The sequence below is a fragment of the Calonectris borealis genome, chromosome 4 (assembly GCF_964195595.1).
Source record: "Calonectris borealis chromosome 4, bCalBor7.hap1.2, whole genome shotgun sequence".
NCBI classification, from domain to species: Eukaryota; Metazoa; Chordata; class Aves; order Procellariiformes; family Procellariidae; genus Calonectris; species Calonectris borealis.
The window spans coordinates 34,600,487-34,621,697 of record NC_134315.1 but is presented as its reverse complement, the minus strand read 5'-3'; the positions used below and the strand labels follow the sequence as shown (position 1 = coordinate 34,621,697).

Genomic DNA, 21,211 nt, shown 5'->3' with positions numbered 1-21,211 from the left:
GTTCTCACATAAAGCCTTTACATTTCTGATACACTTATATGTATTCTGTATGCAGACATTACATTAGATGATGCTCAAATGTGAGCATTCTGTAGGGACATTAGATTAATGAAAATTTGTTTTTAATAAACATCACTAAATTAGCATGAGATTTCTAAATTAAAAACACTGTCAATTCATAGCTGGCCCTCAAGATTATAAAAAACCAAAACCACAAAAACACCCCCCCAAACCCAAAGCAAAATACCCCAACTCGAACATGTTGCAACATCCGAAGATTTTAATTGAAAACTAGTAATTTTTCCCCACTAATTAAATGACGTTGCAAAACCTAGGATTCAAAAACTAAAACTGATGAATATTCATCATAAGCTTAAAAACATAGATCAATATTATATTATATATCAATTCATAAATTTATATTATTATATAAAAAGTATCAGACGACTTGGTTCATATTTTGTAATCCAGCGCTAAGGTTAAGTATTAAGGCCATTCCTCCATTAGGTTAGCATCCCCCAAGAAAATTCCAGATTTGAACTTCATAAGTATCACCCTCGACTTCAGAAAAATCAAACAGTATCTCTTTTTCCCAGCCTAAAAATGAGCATTTTAAATGTTACACTAAGCAGAGTATTTTTCCCTATTAAAAGTTATACATTACATGAAATAACGAGTGCTACATTTTTGTGCACAGATTTATATTCATAAAATACCTGCACCATAGCAGCAAGGTTTTGTAACTGCCTAAGTTTCTGTTTTGCAGCTATAAGCCTGTTGATCTTCTGCTCAAACTCAGCATCTCCAGCAGCATCACCCAGGCTGCTTCTGTGACTAGATATAGAATCTTCACTAACTCTATCTTCTTCCACGTCATCATCTTCACCTTGGGGTAGGTCAGTATCTTTGTCATCCTCCCTATTATGACAGTCTGGAGGTGGGGAGAGGAAGAAACAAAACAATACCAATGACACATTATTGAACTTCTTAAGACCACTGTAATTACTGGACGTTAGAAAAAGATCAACTTAATGATTAGACTCTTGAACATTTTGCTCATTAAACAAGGTTCTCCCAAATTCTGTGCGGCTATCAGAATTATTTGCACTAAGACTTAAAATTATAGAAGATTTTAGAACATACCTAGAGTAGAAGACATTTTTAGAGTCCTTATATTAGCAGCAGATCGGTTATTTATTTCACAGTCTGTATTAAGATGTCTTCCATCTCTGTTATTAGTTCCACATTGTACATTTGAGTTGCTATTTATTTCACTCCAAGTGCTGATTCCTTGAGGGTTTCTAGGGTAAAATGCATTACTCATGTTAACTTTTTAAGAACTGATATTGATGGAATTTTACTTCAGCCATTTTATTAACTGGCTTTTATGGGAATGTGTCCTGACCCCTTTTTTAAAAAAAAAAAAAAAAAAAAAATCAACCCCATATAAAAATCAGTCCCGACATTTGGAATTTCTCAATATCCATCCCTCCAAGTGATTTTTTTTTTAAGCAATCAGAAGCAGCTATGAATTATCACCTGCTAGATCTACAACAATACAAGAGGCTTTCAAGGTATATGTCTATATTATAAAAGCTTTCTATGATTCATAGCTAAATTAGTATTCATTTCTCCACAGTGAAGATCCTTGATGCACACAGTTGCTCTGTTACACTATAGCTCTAAATGCCTCTCTAAGCTGAAGTTTGTTTTTATTCCAATTCTCTAATCTAGGCCTGTTATCCTTCTAGTGGAATTCCATACACATAATTCAGTGCTTAAACCCAAAGGAACTACAGATTTTGAAGTCTCTTATAGTGATTTTCTAAATTTCCAATCTAATCTACATTTGCTATATAACTAAGTTACCAAGCACAAGATTATTATTAATCATCTGTATAAGAAAGCTACTTCAAATTAAAAATTTTGGAAAGTTAATGTAATCACAGAATTAAGTTACTTCTGGTTGACTGAAATAATGTATTGCTTCAGGAATCCTGTAACAACTTAACTACAAAGATTTAGGATGACAAAAAATATGAAAACCTAATATTTGTAACAGGCTGTGGATCCTCATGTTCAGAATCACTTTCTGATTCTTCGGTTTCTTCCTCTTCCTTAGTGTTTTCGTTCACAGCATCTGTCATCATATCAGATGTTTGCTCATAGTAGTGAACTAACTCACGTAACTCATTTAGCCTCTTGCGAACTTCATTTAGCTTCCTGAGGAGAAAAAAAGAATATGATAGGTGTTTTGTCATATTAATCAAATCTATGTAGAGTTGAAGAGTATATATATCATTTATAGTTCTTAAAATTTACTGCCATTTTCCTAGCTGTAAGAACCTTCTGCTTGAAGCTCTGAACTCATTTAACTGTCTTGGACTATTTACTAAATGGTCTAGAATACTAAATTAAGTAGATGAAAATATGAAATGGTTTCTTAACACAGAACTTATTAAAAAAGTAACACTCAAAATCACTAAAGCACATTATGAAAAAAAATTAAAGAACTTTTACTGAAGCTTTTCTGTTGGATTTAGATTGTCATCCTCTTCACTCTCATTCTGAGAAACTTGGGAATCAGGAGGATAGGGAGCAGATGTCAGGCTATTTGATTCGCCATTGACAACAGTTACTATGCCTACAGGACCAGAAGCAGCTGAAGTTGTACTTCTTTGATCAATACTCCTTTGAGGAGAACCTGAAGCCGGAAAAACTACAGAAAAGAAATACAGCTTGTAAGAACAACTTGCAAAAAGGAATCCGCTTAACTGAATTATATTAAAATGTAACTACAGAAAATATTACCAACATACAAAACAGCAGTTCATACCTTCTTTTCTTAGAAGAACAAAAGCTTTCGTCTTAAGTTTCGTGGTATGCAATGCCAATAGGCAAAGGGTAGTAAGTAGCTTTTGTAAACAAGACTTCAGTCAGTTCCTTTTAGCTTTATCGAACTTCAGAAGTGGAAGCTTTCATGCTGTGAGTCTGCCCAAAGAGTTCTTTCTAAGGGTTTACTTACAGATGAATTGCCTTTTTTGAAACTTAACATTTCAACATGATAGAAAGAAAAATCCTATAAATTTTTTTCCTCTGCTAAGCTCTTTTGTCCATATGCGGTAGAATGTAGATTTGAGATTTGATGTTTGCTTTTTCCAGCTACATGAAATCATATCCAAATATGTTCATATTATATGCATTAAGTACATGTAGAAAGATGGAGTTATAGTAATGTAACTCCTAAATCAGTCCACCCTTCTCCAGGAGCATGCTTCAAGTGCCTCATTTTTTAATGTTAACCAGAATACACTGTGATCACCCCTCAGAAGTTTCCAGCTATAGGACAAACTTCATCAGTACAAAAGTATTTCTAGAAACAAAAAGTGAGAGCAGCAAGTAGGCCCACATCAAGACTTTAAGAAGAAGAAAAAGCCCTCTAAGGAACAGACCAAAACTCTAGTCCATTCAGACAGTTAAGTTCCTCTGATATGGCCTATGATCAAAGTCGCTGCGATTAGTGCATGAGAAAGTCTTTTGACAGTGGACAAGCAAACCCCATAACGCTACTAACATCTGAAGTGTCAAGTACATAAATACAGATGTACTGTGATAAAAGTACAGAAAGTTCAAGTTCATATGGTACACTCCACAAGTCAGATGTGTCACAGACAAGCCCTGAAGAAAAAAATCCCACTATCACATCCTCACATTAGCCAACTTTGATGTTATAAACCAAAGTGCTCCTAGCAAAAACACTCATCATCACTTGCAGAGCTCTCCATTAAGCCAGAAACTTATACAGCATTAAAAACATTTACATAATATTGCCCCAGCACAGCTTTATCAGCTGCATTTCATTAACCCATTGCAAGTTGAAAGACCATGTTACAAACATGCACATTAAAAAAGTTGTATTCTATACAATTCTGCCTCTATTTACTTACAGGAGGAGTTATTTAGATGTTGGTCACGAAGCGTATGAAGTTCTCCTAACAGTTTGTCCATTTTTTGCTTTTTACCCTGCAACATTCGCATCTTGTTAAAAAGCTGAGCCTTCTCATCTGACAGGTGTTCAGACATTGAAGAGTTTCTGCTTTGTGAAATTTCTCTGGTAAGTGAAAGACTTTCTGCTTGCCTTCTATTGTCTGGCACAGACTGTGTCTAAAAAGAGTAATTTCATTTTATTCAGAGTATAATGAAAAAAGCCAAATAAATTGTAAGAAACAAAGAGCCCTCTTATAGGCTGGCTAGCCTCAACATCAGAACAAAGAACATTATAAAGGGAAACTGATACCGAAAACACACTCATGGTATCCCAACTATATATTGAATTAATATATAATTATACCGCAATATAGAAACTACTTCTCTGGACTTTCATGGAAAACTGTGAGACAGAAAGCATAGATCAGTCAGCTAATAACTCTTAAGAACACAAAGATGCTGAGCTTTAAGGTTTGGGGGAACCCTAATTACTCCACTAGCAAATGCACACAAATAAGCAAGACAGACATTTAACTGCACTGTTCAAAAGAGTACAAAAAATGCACAATGGCAAAACTTATACAGTGCAATCCAAGGACTGACCTGAGAATCATGAAGTTGGTTGTGAAAGCGCTGAATTAAGTCATTCAATTCTTCATTCAGTTCTGATGTAAGGCTTACTCCTGAAACACTACCTGTCGTCTCTGTTACAACTGGGCATGCAGAAGGAGAAGGAAAAAATGTAAATACTTTTCCACAGCGATGAAATAAAGGCTATTTGATGAAAATGTCTGGTTTAACCAGAACATCAATATACTGCACCTCTTAAAACACTGCAATTATTTTTAATGTTGTGTCCTTCCCACCAACTTTACTCTTGAAAGATTACTTCCATTACAGAAATATTAACAAGCCAACTCACAGTTCCTTTGTGAAGAACCATACAAAAGGACTTTATAAGTCTTTATATGTGTTTTGCTAAAAAGGTCAGAGCAAAATGAAAACAACCAAGTTGTCTAGGGTTGATCGAAACATTTTGCTTGTTAGAAACAAAATTCTTATTACTTAGTATAGCCAAACTAAGAACAGTACATGTTATTCTACTTCCTTAAAATAATAAATTAACAGGACACCAAGCTTTCATCTTGGTATAAGTTGTAATCTTTACAGCTGCAAACAGAGTCTTGGGGATCTGTCCTTCAAAAAGTTTTATGAGAGGAATACATTAAAAAGAAAACTTTCTTCCCCTCCATGAAAGCTCAGATTCAAACAGTACCAGGATATGGAACTGGCAGTTCAGAGTTCCAAATAACTTTCTTTTTCCTCAAATATGAAACAACACTTCATAAGAAATATCACACACAAATATTATTTGGTTTCCCCATAGATCATGACTTTGTTACCTGCACAATAAAGTTTTACTATTTTCAAATTTAAAAACATTTATTTTGCCCTATGTTGAATTTGAATCTTTACATTTCCTATCTTACAGTTCTGGCACATACCACATCTTTAAGTAAGTCAACACAAACAGTAGTAAGAAACTGTTACTAAGAGTGACGTAAGTGGAAATGTGAAACAAATAAAAACACCACCAAAGAATTAAAAAAAATGAAGTTCTAATTTATCGTAAGTAATCCCAATTTCTATCCACTTCATCTACCCACTCCTCACCAAAACAGAGTTTTGTATATTTGAGGAAAGAAGAGAAAGCAGATTCCATCACAGGTCTACTCTGCTGTGGAGCAGACAGGAGAAAAGCAATTACTGAAAACCATTTAAGAAACAAGGAAAGTCCTTTCGAAGGACTTGCTTCTCTTGCTCCTGTGATAACTTTCTAAAAGCTCTCTACCTACCAACTTTTCTGCTTCTATTCCTACACTAAAATCTAGAGTTTTCTTAACTAGTTCCACCTTCTTTCTTATAGTCTATCAAATCAAGGACAGGAGAAAAAGCAGAAAGAGGAGCTCATCACAGCAAGGAACAAAGAGAGACTTTTTGTAAAATGTAGAAACCAATGCTTGTATTTCTACAAATTAAGCTATTTTAAATACAAAACCTAACTGTAACAAGAAATGCTATCCCATATACCCTCAAGCGCAATGGCAACTCTTATGGGGAAGAGTCATGGAACAGTAACAGACTGAATCTCAACTTGCTCTACGCAAAAATGTCATTCCCTATGACTGCACACATAACAGTACCCCATTTCCAAAGAAAACTGAACAGGATTTAGGGAGGGGTGGGGGGCAGGACAAGCTTCCAACAAACAAAAGAATTCACATGTCAACAGTGCACAAATCAAGAACAACTGTCACCCTTTTAAGATTGAACTTTTGAGAAAACAACACTGCTGACAACCTTTAAGTAGATACCAAAAAAAAGTCTCTGTCCCAAAGACAATTTTTGAAAAGTTAGTAATGTATGAAAACGAATTAGAAGAATGCTTTTAAACTGAAGCTTATAACATAATGGTGGTGCTCTGTTGTCAGAACCAGGCCCGCAATTTACATGCCATAGAATTTCAGAGTTCTAGTTTCATATTTACTTATGTAACTGCTTTAGCAACTTCCTCCTTTCTATTACTGGATAAACCATTAGCCTACCAATGGCTATTAAACTGTCAAGCAACCAGCCACCAAAAAAAAATCCCATGAAAAAGCAACCAAAAACTCAAACTACCAACTGCCTATAGCCAGAAGGATGCAGAAAGGAAGAGAACACTGTATCCCCCACTCCGATTCTTTCCTTCAAAGGCCTGGTACAATGACAGAGACGAGAGGCAGAGTCCTGATTTGATGTGGTAGACCAATTCTTAGGAGAAAACCCCACACTTTTAGGATTTTACAAGTAAACCATAGAAATCAGCTGTGTGGTTTTTAACTGACACATCATTTTACAACATTACATTGTCAACTCTTTTCAGAAATAGAAGCCTTGCAGTAAAATTTTTAAAAAGTGCATTATAAAAAGACTTTTAAATGTGTATTCCATAATTCCAGCTTTAATCATTCAATCAGCATGTTAACATGCTATCAAAGATACCGTCATTCCACATACCAGAATCATCCATGACAGCAATTGCTTGCTCTGCTTTATGCTGCAAAGCAAGAAGAGCTGCCTGTCTTCCTTGAAGAGCCTTCAATTGTTCCTGCTGTTGTAGCATCCTTTTCAATAAATCATGCTGCTTCTTCAAGTTCTCCAACTCCTCTTTAGCTTCCTGTTGGGGATCTCTGGCCTGCAAGATATGGAAGAACATTACCATAATCATGACAATTTATTTGTTGACTACTAGTGACAAGAAGTGTCAAAACAAGCAGGACTTTAATAGAATCAAGCAGCCTGGTTAGTGTAAAAAGATGAAAATGAAACGGCTTCACCTTTCCAGTAGTCCCTTTAAGCCTAAAAATTTTAGGCATCCAATGGGGAGAAGCCTGTACCACCAAGACATGCTTACCACTCCTGGGGGTTAAGTTTTCTTTATAAATCCAGTCAGCCACCCTAACGTGTGCCAAAGACAAATCCAAGTGTCCCTCTGTCTTTTAAATCATAAAAGAGGGCATTAAGCTATAAGATTGGTAAAGCTAAGCAAGATAAGGCATCGTATCATGGAGCTACACATAATACAAGATCTAGATTGATTTACTGGTCTAAAGTCTCTAAATTTTCAGCAGAATATTTTGGGCAGTTATTCTTCTCTAACCTATAATGTGTTTAGTTTTGTATGCTATATATACGCTATAGATACTAGATTTAGGTAAACCAATTTCAAAACAAAAACATGCACAGAACCCTCTCTATAGCATATTTTCAAATACATGGAAATAGATCTGAAGGAACAAAAGCATGTTGGGCAGTTAAAATAGATTAAACCTAAGTTATTTTCCTCATCCTATCCTAATTAAAAGCTGGATATTTGCCTCAAAACTTTTATTCAAGGATTTCCAGCAAATTAAGTATTTTAATGAGACATGCACAGTTAAGATCCTGATCCTGTTTAAAGTTGAATTATCACACTATGCAGATGAAACCACAGAAAAAATTGCCTCCTTTTTGTCAGGAATTGACAAGTATTTAAAAAGAACATTATTAACTTCAAAGCATCATCTTCTCTCCACATAGTGCTGAGTTCCTGAAGTACAAAATTCTCTCAGTCCAAAAATTCTGCACCAAATGTCAGAATAGAAGCAGGCATCTTATTAACTAGTTCTGGGTACCAGAGAATGCTCAACTTTGCAGCAGAGAAAGGAGAACACATCCAGAATTCTAAACTTCTCAAAGAAGCGTCACTAAAACATGCACTGCAACAGGCATTGATCATTCCTGTTAAGTTTTCATCCTATATGTTTGCTCGAGTTAATTAAAATCACATAACAAATTTGTCAAGCTTAGTTCTACATTTAGACTAATAAGCTTGACAAAACATTTAAGCCTTTTATTTTATGGGGGGGGGGGAGGGGGAATCGAACTTAGACTTTTTTTTTTTTTAAAATCAGAGTAAGAAACAAAGCCATAGAAAAGCTGGTAACAGACAACAAAAGAAGTTTTAGACGCCAAGTCCCTTAGTCTTCTCCCTTCCAACCAAATATTTATATAAACAGCTATACAAAAACATTTGTGGAACAAGTAAAGCCTACCATTCTCTAATTTATTTTCTCTATATGATACTAGCTTAAATTTGCATTGGCAGACTACTGGTGTAAACATGACAAGTGTCTGAAAGTCACATTTACAATATGTTTTCCCAGAAAGAGAACAGCAAAACTGGAAGGATCATCTACATAAAATCAGAACACCTGCTGTACAGAGTTACATGTAGTACTTTCTCTGTCAATGTTCAGACTTCAGAAGAGAAAGTTGTCAAACTTTTATTTAAAGAAAAAAAAAAACCTAGGCAAAGAAGATTCATTCAATGAAAAGACATCTGGATACAGATAAGCAGGCCAAATGGGAACATTCACTGTAAGTAACAAATACATGTAAGGCAGTTAATGGCAGGGGAGGGAGGGGAGGGGAGGAGATCAGCATGTATAAACCCTATTTGAAGCTAAAATAATATTTTGAAGTGTACCTTTGAGGGCAATCCATGTTCTTGTCTATTAATCCTACAAGGCCAGATTTCCCTGTCATTCAGAGCAGCTCTGTCACTTTTCCCTTTAGGGCTTGCTGTAACATCAATGTCTGTAACCTGTTCTTGTGAAGCTGAATTCCCTAGTTTGTCCTCAATGCGGGGCCGAATGCTCAAACTAAAAGATACCTCCTTTATTAAATAGTTTAGTATGTTAGATTTTGAACATGTGCTCCAACTTAGCATGCATTTTTAAGTTACAAAACTACCCACTTGTACCTTGTCAAATAATGAAAACTAATATCAAATGAAATCTACTGAAAGACATTTTTTAGTCATTCTTAGAATTTTCGTAACAATAAAGCTCCATATAACAATCAACCTTGTAAGACTAGAATTATTCATTCTGCATGTAATATATTCAAGCTGCATGTAAAGAGAAATTAGATGCAAAATGAACAGCCAAACGTAAAACTAAAACCCATTTTGCAAAGACGAAGAAAAATGCAAGTTTATATGCATACTTCTTAAAAACTATACTGGTCTTTTTCTGCATTTTTCAATTTTTTTTTTTTAAAGTTAAAAGTACGTCTTCCATGTCTATCATTTTATTTCTTTACAGGAATAGAAAGAGGTCTTACAAAGCTAAAAATCATTACAAAAACTTCTTTATGTTTTCAGTGCTGTTTTACTTCCAAGCACATAAATTTTCCTTATCTGTAGAACATGCAGAGTACTAACTGACTGAAAGAGTACCAGCTCTCTAATACTTTTCCTCAGTATAGTAGTATTGGAAGATGTAAAACGTAAGTCGTTATTAAAATGCTTTTGTATCTACTACAAGAATTGTTTGCCATGTTAATATAAAAGCTTTTATAAATAGAAAGGAAGATTGTCTGTGTATCTCAGAACTAAATTCAGAACACATTTTTTAAAAGGTGCACACCTCTCCAAAAAAGGAGAGAAACTTCTGTGTTAGATCAATACTTCTATCATATTACTAGAAAGATGCTTGGACAATGGCCCACTAATGACTCATTTCTAACCCTCTCCTCACCCAACACCAGGAAGTTTTCCTCACTAACAGAAACAAACTTATAGATGAAAAATATATAGAAAACTATTCCTTTCTACATCAATCTAGTCAATGTTCTGCCAAAGTAAACATTTAACCCTTCATTCTACTTTGAAGAAAGACTAAATATTTTAAAAAACCAATCAAGATACATTGTTGTTGTGACAGAATCATTCATTTTTCTCCCCAAAATTAAAAAAATATCCACACATGCATGAACACTTCCTGAACAGAGTGTTTAGGGATTTACTATTTTTAATTGAACTGCAGATTATGATACTATCACAACAATCATGACAAAAACAAAACAAACAAACCTTTCATTTCTAGCCCCTTAATTACTAAAAGGCAGCTTACCGTGGTATCTGAAGCCTCAGACTGCACATCTATGTTTAGCGATGTGCTCTCACCTACAGAACCAGATCCCACAGCTGAATCTACAGTCCGAACATCATCCTCCTCATTTTCTCTAGCCTGAAATATTTCATTGGCATAAATCAAAAGCTATATAAGGGGGCAGTAAAAATGAATTATGGAAGGCACTACATATCAAAACCAACACCCCCAGTAGCACCATCAAAACATCAATGGTCAACTCCTAAAAAAGCTTACAGTGCAGAAACAAATATATTATGTTCTCAAACTTACAAGCATCTTTTGCAAAAATTTCAGATAGGATTTCTCCTGCTCTTTAAGGTGATCTATAAGGTGTGATAAACGCTCAACATTGGCCGATCTCTCATTTTTCTCTACAAGATCATCCCGCATGGAGCTGGCCTTAGCAATATAGTCGCGAATTTGAACTAGTCTGCTCACAATCTGTAAAGACACTGAAATTACTGAATGCATTCAGCTACAGCTTTAATGTATGTAATGCACAAGACACAGTGATAGCAACAGCAAAGTAGTAATTAAAGGGGTGACATACTAGTATTTTCAATCCTATAAGCACACTTCTGCAAGTGGTTAAAAGTCAACAGCTTTTATAAGGATAGATTTATGCATGCATGAAGTTGCAAGGCTGAAGTACAGGGCTTCTTGTCAACACAGGCTAAAACAGAATTGAGCTCATTAACATATGAAAATATCAAACTGAAAATGTTTTCTGGAATTGTATAAAAGAGAACCAACCTCTAAGATGGAAATTAATACTGCTTCTGTTACCAATAAGAAGATTTCTAAAGAACAATACATGATTAAGTTTTGTTTCACATCTTCCTCAAGTTGCCTTTTAGAACAGTGGGAAGAGAAGCATTTCCAATAAAGATTTAACATTTACACTTTTCGGAAATTTAGAAAGATGCACTGAAAAGTAATAAGGTAATGAAAACCTTTCTAAGAGTCAATATTCTGTAGACTTTATAGGCTATGTAAATACCTGGCTACTATCCATAGCCGGTTCTCCCCTTCCATCTTCTTGAGCAGAGACTTGACAATTTTGCAATAAATCCTTGCTTAGAGCAGCTCCAAACAACTCTTTACATTTCACTGATACCCCACTTTCCTTTTTTTGGGAACCTGAGGCAGGATCTTTGCTTTTGTTAGTGTTTATCTGCAGTGACAGGAAGTTGAATGGTTTTCTGTTTTCATTAAGTTGACGTTTGTTGTTAGCAGCCGTTGCCCTGCCTTGAGAATCACTTCCAATGCTTCTCTATAAACAAATGAAAAAAAGAACAACTGCTTTATTTTTTTCATCCAATATATTCTCAACACTGATTAGTTTCACTGCTTGGATTACCAATTCTGCAGTATTATTAGACTGATTTTAAAGTTACCTTATTAGTCACTGACTAGCCAAAAACTAGCTGAAGACAGTGCTGGTGATTTTTGCCATATAGTTTTCAAAAAGCAAGACCACCCTCGCACAGCAGCCAAGAAGCAAAAGGGTTCTGCAGTTTCTCAGAGCTTAGTTCGTCATCCTCGCTGTGACCTCCACTTTTACTATAGTGAAAGGCACCCTACTTCTCCAGGTACATTTGAGAGAATAACAATAATAAAAGAGCAACATATTCACTTGCAGAATATGACACCTCATAACTTCAGCTTTTCTTTAGAAGCTTCTGAATAGCAACTTGTTGCCGTAACATACGTTTGGGGAGGAAGTTATGCCCAGTCTTTATATTCTAAGTCAAAGCAATGAATCACATTTGAAGAATCTTCACAACCCGAACAAGTTAACAACAAACTTTGGCAAAGATAAACAAGCCTCTATTCTGAAACCGTTAGCACAAATTTATGCCTTGTTACCAAAGAATTAATGCCTCATACTTTTCATTGTTTTGGACGCCAGAAGGATGAATGTGCCATATTCCCAAAGCAGCAGTTACGGCTCAAGAATTCATGCCATACATTTCTCTACATTCTACTGAAGAGCAGTTTTTAATGCTATTCTTCTGCTTAATCCACAAGGATACCAATGTTCAGAATCACAAACTGGTACTTCAAGAACAGACTTTCAAAATAAGGTAACAGGTATTTTTGAGCGGCAGACAAGTATAATGAGTAAGAAATACTGTTTTAAGCGCATAGAAATTTGTTAATGATTGAGACGAAGAAAGTGAAGACAGCTAGCATACTCTCAAGCATAGGAAAGCCATAGTCCTAACTTTGCATGATTTTCTCAAGTTCAAAACCAGAATTTTGATTTGGCTCCCATGGTGCCTATAAGCTTCTTTTTTTTTTTTTTACCTTAATCACTTATGAAGGCTTTCTTTATTCATCTGTCAAATTATTAAGAGATAGCTGAATAAATAGTCACGTTTATAGTGGGAGCTAGTATTCACACAAACCTGATCCAGATCACTGAAGTTTATTCTTTGTTTAAGCCTTTCCAGTTCAGCCTGCTCTGGAACAGACATCTGGGTCATGTATCGAGCATGAGGAAAACTATGAGGAGTTCTGGTCTTCCGTCGTCCCATTCCAGGTGAGGATTCTGGAGATATATCATTAGTAAGCCTCGTTTCAGCTTCCCCACCAAGCTTTTTCTTGTTTTTTTCTGAAGATCTGTTTGCTTTCTTCTGTTGACTTCCCCAGTCCTTAAGGGGAAGGAGAGGGAAGAAAAAAAGTCGTATTTGTTATGCACATAGATAAAAAGTAAATGTTTTAATTCAGTGAAACGCAGTTTGCTTCCATTTTAGAAGTAAAAATAAAAAGCGGTATCAAAATATGCACCAAGTTTTCTAGAGCAAACAGCATATTACAAAATATAATTTTCTCCACTGCATAAATTAAAAATAGCTTGTCAGGAAATTTTAAACCCATTTCATCCTACAACGCATTAAATTAATTTCAAATGAAGCTAAAATTGTATTTTTCTTCTTTGCTGAAGACTCTTCATCAGCAGTTTAGAACTTTTAAAATTAGAGTTTTCACTTTCATGACACCTACAACGCTTTTGTGTCTAGCTACTTTATTTACCCAAAACACTTCCCATAAATACATCTACAGACTTCACAACCTCTGAATTACACTCATTGCTTGCTTACATTACCTGAAATATTTTTATTGGTTTTGTGGATATTTACCTGTAAAGCTATAGGGTTTTCATTGTTACCTGCCGCTAACAGAATCTACCTGGTAATTTTAATGTACAGCACAAAATGACAACCGAAAGGTAAGATTAATTATACCGTGTTGTTCAGCCGGTCATCAAGGCTCTCGTTGCTCCAGCTGGGCAAGTCCTGATCATTCATGCCTTCTTCAGAGGGACCACCTCCTGTTGCCATGACAAGCAATCAATAAAAAGAATCTAAAAGAAATAGTTGAAAGAAATGTTCTGTATTAAAATCAGTTTATGTAGAATATTTTAAAGATTCATAATCTGAGATGACAACTACATATTCATTATAAAATGCAAACACAAGGCTGTTTTAGGAAGCTAAAACCCCTCATTACTAAACTGTGTTACTAGAAATGTAACAGTGAGAAGAACACAGATACTGGCATTAAAAATTAAACAAGAAGTAGTTGTGGGTTTGGTTTGGTTTTGTTTTTTACCTCTTTTTTTTCAATCCTTGCTCTGAGAAAGTAAAGAATTCTTTTTTTTTTTTTTTTTGAGGCTCTCAATTTTCCTCACTTTAAAACACACTATACAGTGCTTGGAAAGACTGCTTTGAGATTCATAAAGCCTGCACTTTCAGGTCCAGGGTGATGTCTATTCAATACAATAAGTGACTTTGGAGACCTAATATGTCAAAATTTCACATTTATTTCAATACTAAGATGTTGACAACAGAGCACTGAAAAGGCTACTTGTTACAGTACATGGAAAATAGACATTAATAAAAGGATTTTTACTTTCTTTACTACTGGTTAATTTATGTAAGCAGTGAATGCTGTGCCACTTACATTATAGTTTCTAGCAAAAACAGACAAAATAATTTGGGTCTCCTAGAGCTTTGCTGCTCTCTAATAGTGTCATTCTGTGCAGTATAAAGCAATCTATATGTTAAAAGTTTTCAATTTCACTTCTAGTTTTGACATTAGTAATAAAAGAGTTGTTAAAGCTGAAAGATCAGAAACAAAGTATTCCTTTATAGCAGTAAAATTAGACTAGCCTGTTCAAAAAGGTGAAAAATACGTAACTGTATATACTCTCAGGCTGCAATAAAAACTGTGTAGCCTAAGTGCTGCTGGCACAGTTCCACTGCACAAAGCTACAAACTTCTTCCTCATAACAGCTATGAAGTTCCGTTACAGATGTAGAAAAAAACCAGCCTAGCAGAGAATTATTTTTTCCAGCTAGTTATAACTGCTATGGTAGGACACGATCCTAACTTTAACTGAAAAAAATCAAAAAGGACCATTTATTTCTAAACATTTTACGGCAACCTATCTACTATTAATTTTCATACCAAGATTTCACACAGTGCAAGTGAAGAAATCACCTAAAACTCAAGATTAAGAAGTATCTAAGGAGGTTTTTTTTTTTTTATAATCACTTGCAGCAAAAAAAAATGATTAATCCTGAACTAAGTTTAAAAGCTGTACTAGTACATCTAACTTGCTTCAGTGTAGTATTCAATCAAAATCACACAGTACAGCCCCCTCAGTAGCCCTCGCACAAAGCAGTATTTTTATGCAAACACAGCCTACTGCTATACCATTAAAGAAATGAGATCTACTGTGTATGCTCATTAAACCATAAGCACGTCTCCACTCGGCAGTGTACCAACCTAAGTCATGCTAACACAGTTAGGAGGAATTCAGCTTCTGCATCTCACAATCAGAATCATAACACAGGTATAATTAAGCGCCTGCTACTTTGGAAACTGGCAGATCTGTGTCCTACTGTCCTCAAACATTCATTCATACTCCCTTCTTCCAGAAGTGTCAACAGAAGTGTCCACTAGGCCGTGCAGTCAGAGGGTACCATCTATAAACTAGCTAGCCAACAAACAAAACCGAAATTAAAAAACACAGATGAGTTCTCAACTGGATAAGCTCCCTGATCTGGCTAACCTTATGATTATATAAGAACTATCTGTAGGCTCAAGGAAGGCAAATAAAAGCCATGTCATCAGGAGAAGCGAAACCCAGACAGATCAACTGTAAAAACACACCTTCTGTGCAACTTTCACCCAGGTGAACTGTCAGATTTATTCAGAAAATAGGAACACAATGCCCTTTCACATTTTCTTTGTTTTCATGTAGAAGCACAAGCATCCTATGAAAAGTTCACAGGGAGGCTCTCCTGCCAATTCAAGGTAAACTGGAAAAGCATTCAAAACAAATGCATAGTTCAGTTTAGCTTATTTTAGAAAACAGCTATGTTTTGTAAAAACTTTCTTCAGTTACAGATAAACTGTTCAGCTTTGTACATGTGCAAGACCCAACTTTTCAACTGGCACTCTATCCTGACCTATGCCACTAAGCATAATGAGTTCATCTTGACAAGATTGGAGGCCATCTGGGTTTACAGTCTAATTCAATAAGCCATTTCCTCATCATCATGTTATATAATTCTACTAAAACCGTAGCAAAAGAAGTTTTTCCCTGCCTACCACGATAAAAACAAGTGGCAGTATTCATCTTTACATAATACAAATAACTACTCACATATATTTCATTTAAAACTTTCACAAAAACTATCTTCAGCTATCTTTGCTGTAGGAGTCTCTGATTACCTCTGAAGTAAATTTGCTGCCACAGATGGAATATTCTGAATAATATTCTCAAACAAGGACATTAGGCATATGCCAATGCACCCTAATAAATACAGCTGAAAAATAACAATATCCTGATTACTTCCAGCAAGCAGATTTTAAAGTGTTCTAACAGAACACTTCCCTTCCCAGAAAGCAAGTTTCTAAACATTCATATTATAGTCTTTGATACTTCCAAATGAATTATATGCAAGTGAGCTTGAGTTCACAGAGCTATGCTGATATTTCATCCCTCCAACTCAGTTAAAAAACACTAAAAGGTTCAGCCAGCTTTTTCCTTAGAGATGAAACTCTCCCGTATGAAGCTGTGTTTTTCACCTCCCCACACACACTTCACTAATTTGTATTTTTTCTTACTTTTCATTTTACCAGCTGTTTCCAGAAGAAATCCTCTTATAAAAGGTTTAGTATCCTCCCATTATGCTATATCTGCATCCAGCAACCCATTACCAATCTCAGCTTCTTGCACATTACAAAATCTGTATAAAAGCTCTATCTGAGCATGTGCATGCTGCCTTCCAACATTTATCAGGTACTTGAAAAAAAAAAAAAGACTTTCAAGTGTATTTTCTGCAGAAATAATAACTTAAGATAACATGTAGGATTATAGTCAAAACATATTTTGTACATGTAACAGCAACATGCAAATTTCTCAGAAGTATCACTACAAAACATGCTAACAAAGCAGAGATACATATTTTAAAAGGCTTTTTTTCTACAAGCAGAGTTGGTTTTGACGTTTTTTTCCTATAGCATTCATGGGAACTGCAAGAGCTCTGAAGACCACTTAATCCTGCACATAGAAACTTTTGAAAATTAAAAATTAAATGGAAGACAAAAAGTTGTAAAAAGCCATCATAGAGCCATAAAGACTGAAAATGATCACACATTTCTTTAAGTTTAGCTTTTTAAGACATGCGTTCCTCACTGAGCATTAATTTAGCATTAACTCATTAAATGCCTACAGAGTATTGCCAACCATACAACATGATCAAATAGGAGCAGACCAGGGAGCAAGTCCTCTCTTGTTGCACCGGACAGCCCTCACACGAGAACTGCAAACTCCAACACCCGGACCAAGGCAGGGATGCCCAGGAGGGATGCCCAGCACTACCAGCCTGCAGAGTCGGGGCCGAGCCGCGCACCTCAGCTCTCCCCGGCGCCCCGCGGGCTGCCGTCCCAACTTGGTCCACTTCCACAGCGAGGCGCCGAGCCCAGACCCGGCGGGTCTCGTCGCCGCCAACGGGGTCGACAGATCGAGTGATCCCCCGGCGGCTCTGCCCGCCGAGCCGCTGCCTGAGGCAGCCGAAGCGCCCCCCGGGCCGGGGGCGGTCAGGAGCCGCGCGGAAAGCCCGCTCCTTCACGGCGCCAACACCCGCGGCAGGGGTGGTGTAGGGGGTGGTAGGCGGGCTCTGCTCGAAGCGCCCCAGGCAAAAGCGCGGCCGTTGCCACTGCCCCAACAGCGTCTCCTTGGAGAGCGGGTAACGCACCCTTCCCCGGGGCGGCGGGGAGCTACCCACCCAACCTGCTGGCGCCACAAAACTCCGCCGGGCCTGCCGGTCCCGGCCCCCTCCTCCCCGCCGCGCCGGGCAGCGAGCCTAATCCCCTCTCCTCGCCAGCCGGGTGCCCACCCACGCGGGCCCGCAGGGGCGCAAAGGCCGCACCAGCGGCGGCCCCCGCTTCTCTCTTCTCCCTACGCCCCGCTGCCAGCGAGAGAAGGGGGCAGCCCGCCGCGCGAGGGGGAGGAGAGGGCGGCTCACCCCGCGGCGGAGGGGAGGTCAGCCAGGCCTGGTTTCTCCTCCACCGCCGTTCACTACCCGCGGGGCGCGAGCTGCCCGGCCGAGCGTTTCGCCTTCCGGCAGCGGAGAAGAGCAGCGGCCTCGCTTCGCTCAACGCCGCGGAACAGCGCTGGCGGAGGGCCTCACTGCTCTGCCTCAACGGCCACCACCGCCGCCATCTTGGCCGCCGATCCGCGAGGGGTGCGGGAGGCGGACCCCAGCGGACGGATACACACCGTTACCTAGTAACCTCCGCCCAGCGATGCCCTTCCGCGCTGCGCAAGCGCCGCCCGCCCCGGGCCACGTGATGGCAGGGCGGCGAGGGCGGCCCTTCCCGCGCTCCTAGGCGCCCGCGGGGAGAGGATCCTTGCGCGCCGCCGCGGCAGTCGGAGGCGACCGAAACTCCAAATCCCAGCGTGCACTGCGCGAGGAGCGGGTTCGCGCCTCTCCTGCCGCGGGGCAGTGCCTCCTGGAACCGGTAGTTGTCCAGTCAGGGCACCGCCCAGCCCCGTGACAGGATTAGCGCATGCCCGCCGCTGGCCTGAGGCGGGCTGCGAAGCGTCGGGCTCGTTTTGCTCGTAAAATAAAATACGAAAACGATGATGAACTCTCTAAATGACTTTACCTGACTGGAAGACTAGTAAAATCACGTCAAAACCCTGAGCGTGGACGAGGATCAGATCCTGTCCTCATTGGGAGCAGTATCAACTTGCAGAGTCTGTTTCTGTCTTGTGTCCGCTCTCCTGTAAGAAGTCGCAGCTGAAAATGCAGTGGTGAAAAGGTGGAAATCATTGTAGTCTGCTCTACCTTTTTCCCTGCTTTTTCTGTAATGTCATTTTTCGTGTTCTGCTGCTTGCTTTAGGGCTTGGAGTTCACAGATCTGGGTTCTTTAAACTTTTCTTTGGAAAAAAAATTATAGAAAAAATAGAAGGATTTGGTGTTTAAAAAAATAGTTGTGGGTGATAGTTGTGCTGTGCTTTACTGTTACACTCCGATCACCCGGTTGTTCCAGGCAGATAAACTTGTATTTAGCAGAAGTTCTTGTTAGTTCTCAGGGGGTTGGACATACATAATATACTCAGGATTTTTGAATTCTGTTTCAGTAAAGCTGCTGTCATTTATATTTCGCTCGTTTGAGGGGATTGTCCGTCATCAGAATGGGAAAAATGAGTACCATTTTCAGCATTTCCATTACACTGACTTTCTAAAGCAGAAGCATTCAATATTTACATAGGCCTCACAATTCATCGTGGCGAGAAACATTCTATTGGTACTACATGGAAATGTAGTTAACCCCCCATCTCTTCCATATTAATACTTACACCAATGTATTTTGCTCCACCAAAAAATAATCCTTTTCAATGACACATTAATCTACCTGTAATTTAGAAAAGGAACTAAATGATTGGAAAACCTGTGAAATAAGAATGTTTCAGTAAAAATATTGTTGTTTTCTCCAGCAGATGCCTCAGTGCCAAAGGAACAGTTCTGGACAATACATAGTGTGTGAAAGAGGTTAGCATAAGACTGCCTGCTACAGCAGCATTTTTCTCCCATTTCTACCATGGGCTACATCACTGTGTATCCATAACTGGAACTGCTTTAAAAAGAATCTACAGCAACTTGATGGAAGCCCTCTATGTAATGAATATATATTATTCATCTGTATTGCAATTCTGCAGCTAATAAAGAAGTTATCAGCTTTTTTTTATTATCCTTTTAACTAATGTCCTTTTATCCTGGCCTCATGTCTGGCTATTCAGCACAATATTGGTAGTGTTGCTGTTGGCAAGACACTTTATATTGTCACAGTGGCGTATCTCCCACTGCCCGGCAGGTGGAGGCAGAATTTAAGAGAAAATAGTGTCTTAATACAATGACTATCATTATTTTTGTTGCTCTTAAACTACAGCTCCCTCATTCCTATCATTTCCTGCAGGGAAAAAAAAAATCTTACATAAAAATATAATACAGTGTTAAGGAAAAAAAAAATTAAAGAGATTTTAGTATGTTTTAGTAACAATGTCTTTACTATAGTCCCCCATATGTCACAGCTGCATATTTTCTTTACCACAGGATGTCATATATTAGTAGTATGTCTCTCATAGGAGCTTACAGCATCATTACTCTGACATTTGCAGGATGATTTTTATCTTTCTTTTCATTTTATCTTTCTTTTCATTCCCTCTTCTGGAATTGGCTGCAAACTTTTTCTTTTTTTAAAAAAAAAGAAGTGCTCCAGAGAAATAAAACAGTACCGGCTCCTTAGAGCCATTTTTCACTGGGGACAGGGCCTGAAAAAAGGTACAGTAAGCATTAAGCATGGATTGCACTGCAAGAAGCATTATTTTCAGTAGGTGGTTCTCCACTACTGTTACAAAATAACATCTCAGGATTTGGGAATGACTGTGAGCCAAAACTAATATGGCTTAAAGAATGTCTTGTTAATTAAAAAAAAAAAAATCCTTACGGGGAAGTCCTATACCAACGCTAATGAGCCTCTAGATTGACAGTAACTAATTCCTCCTACAAAGATCTCTGTTATAAGTGCTTCCATCAGCAGACATGCTAATGAATGCACCCTCACAAAAACTAAATGGATTATTTTTGAGATAGCCCAATTTAACTAGGATTGAAAGCTATGTCAGGGACGTGATGATTTTTTCCTTGCGCATCTTTTTTACTTTATTATTCCAGAGTGAAAGGAGAGAAAGCAAACAAAATACAGGCGTGTAAGGACTGTAAGGACTTGTAAGGACTTCACAAGAAGTGAAGCTTTAAAGTTTTACTGAGGCAAAGAGGGTTTTGCTGCAAAAATGAAACTGGCCAAAAATGATTAGTCTACTATAATATGGCTACACAGTGACTATCAGGCTACTATATCAAAGGTAGTTTTTCTTTCTTTGCATAACATTAGATTGGAAAGATCTTTTAAGGCAATAACAAAGAGTTTTGAGTTGATTTATACAGGAAGATAAAGTGTCCACTTATCCCTATAGGGTCTGATAATAAATTAAGCTGGTGTAGAGCAGAGGCACAGGCATTTAAGACCCCAAAGCCAGGTGTTAGGCTGGTCAAGGATTAGCCAATTCACTACCAGTGAAGATGAAAGAAATTTTTGATGATCCACTCAAGCATA

General features: G+C 37.8%; 1 protein-coding gene across 21 annotated transcripts in view; it reads right to left on the bottom strand.

Annotated features, from left to right (window-relative positions):
* The window catches only part of PCM1 (pericentriolar material 1), a 46,104-nt gene extending 27,639 nt beyond the window's left edge, over window positions 1-18,465 (bottom strand). For 11 of the 21 annotated variants that reach the window (XM_075149188.1, XM_075149193.1, XM_075149189.1 and 8 more), the window contains exons 1-12: window positions 18,055-18,272; window positions 13,760-13,878; window positions 12,920-13,165; window positions 11,509-11,781; window positions 10,779-10,949; window positions 7,048-7,225; window positions 4,591-4,700; window positions 3,948-4,164; window positions 2,521-2,719; window positions 2,047-2,223; window positions 1,144-1,301; window positions 717-931 (exon numbers count right to left, since the gene is read on the bottom strand). In XM_075149188.1, coding sequence (XP_075005289.1) covers window positions 717-931; window positions 1,144-1,301; window positions 2,047-2,223; window positions 2,521-2,719; window positions 3,948-4,164; window positions 4,591-4,700; window positions 7,048-7,225; window positions 10,779-10,949; window positions 11,509-11,781; window positions 12,920-13,165; window positions 13,760-13,855 — 2,040 coding nt within the window. In that variant the 5' untranslated portion in view covers window positions 13,856-13,878; window positions 18,055-18,272. Of the gene's footprint in view, window positions 1-716; window positions 932-1,143; window positions 1,302-2,046; window positions 2,224-2,514; window positions 2,720-3,947; window positions 4,165-4,590; window positions 4,701-7,047; window positions 7,226-9,058; window positions 9,248-10,487; window positions 10,605-10,778; window positions 10,950-11,508; window positions 11,782-12,919; window positions 13,166-13,759; window positions 13,879-17,814; window positions 17,901-18,054; window positions 18,276-18,308 lie in introns of those variants that run through there. The other 10 variants (XM_075149200.1, XM_075149204.1, XM_075149196.1 and 7 more) reach the window with 8 other exon arrangements.
* Between the last annotated feature and the right edge of the window lie 2,746 nt (window positions 18,466-21,211).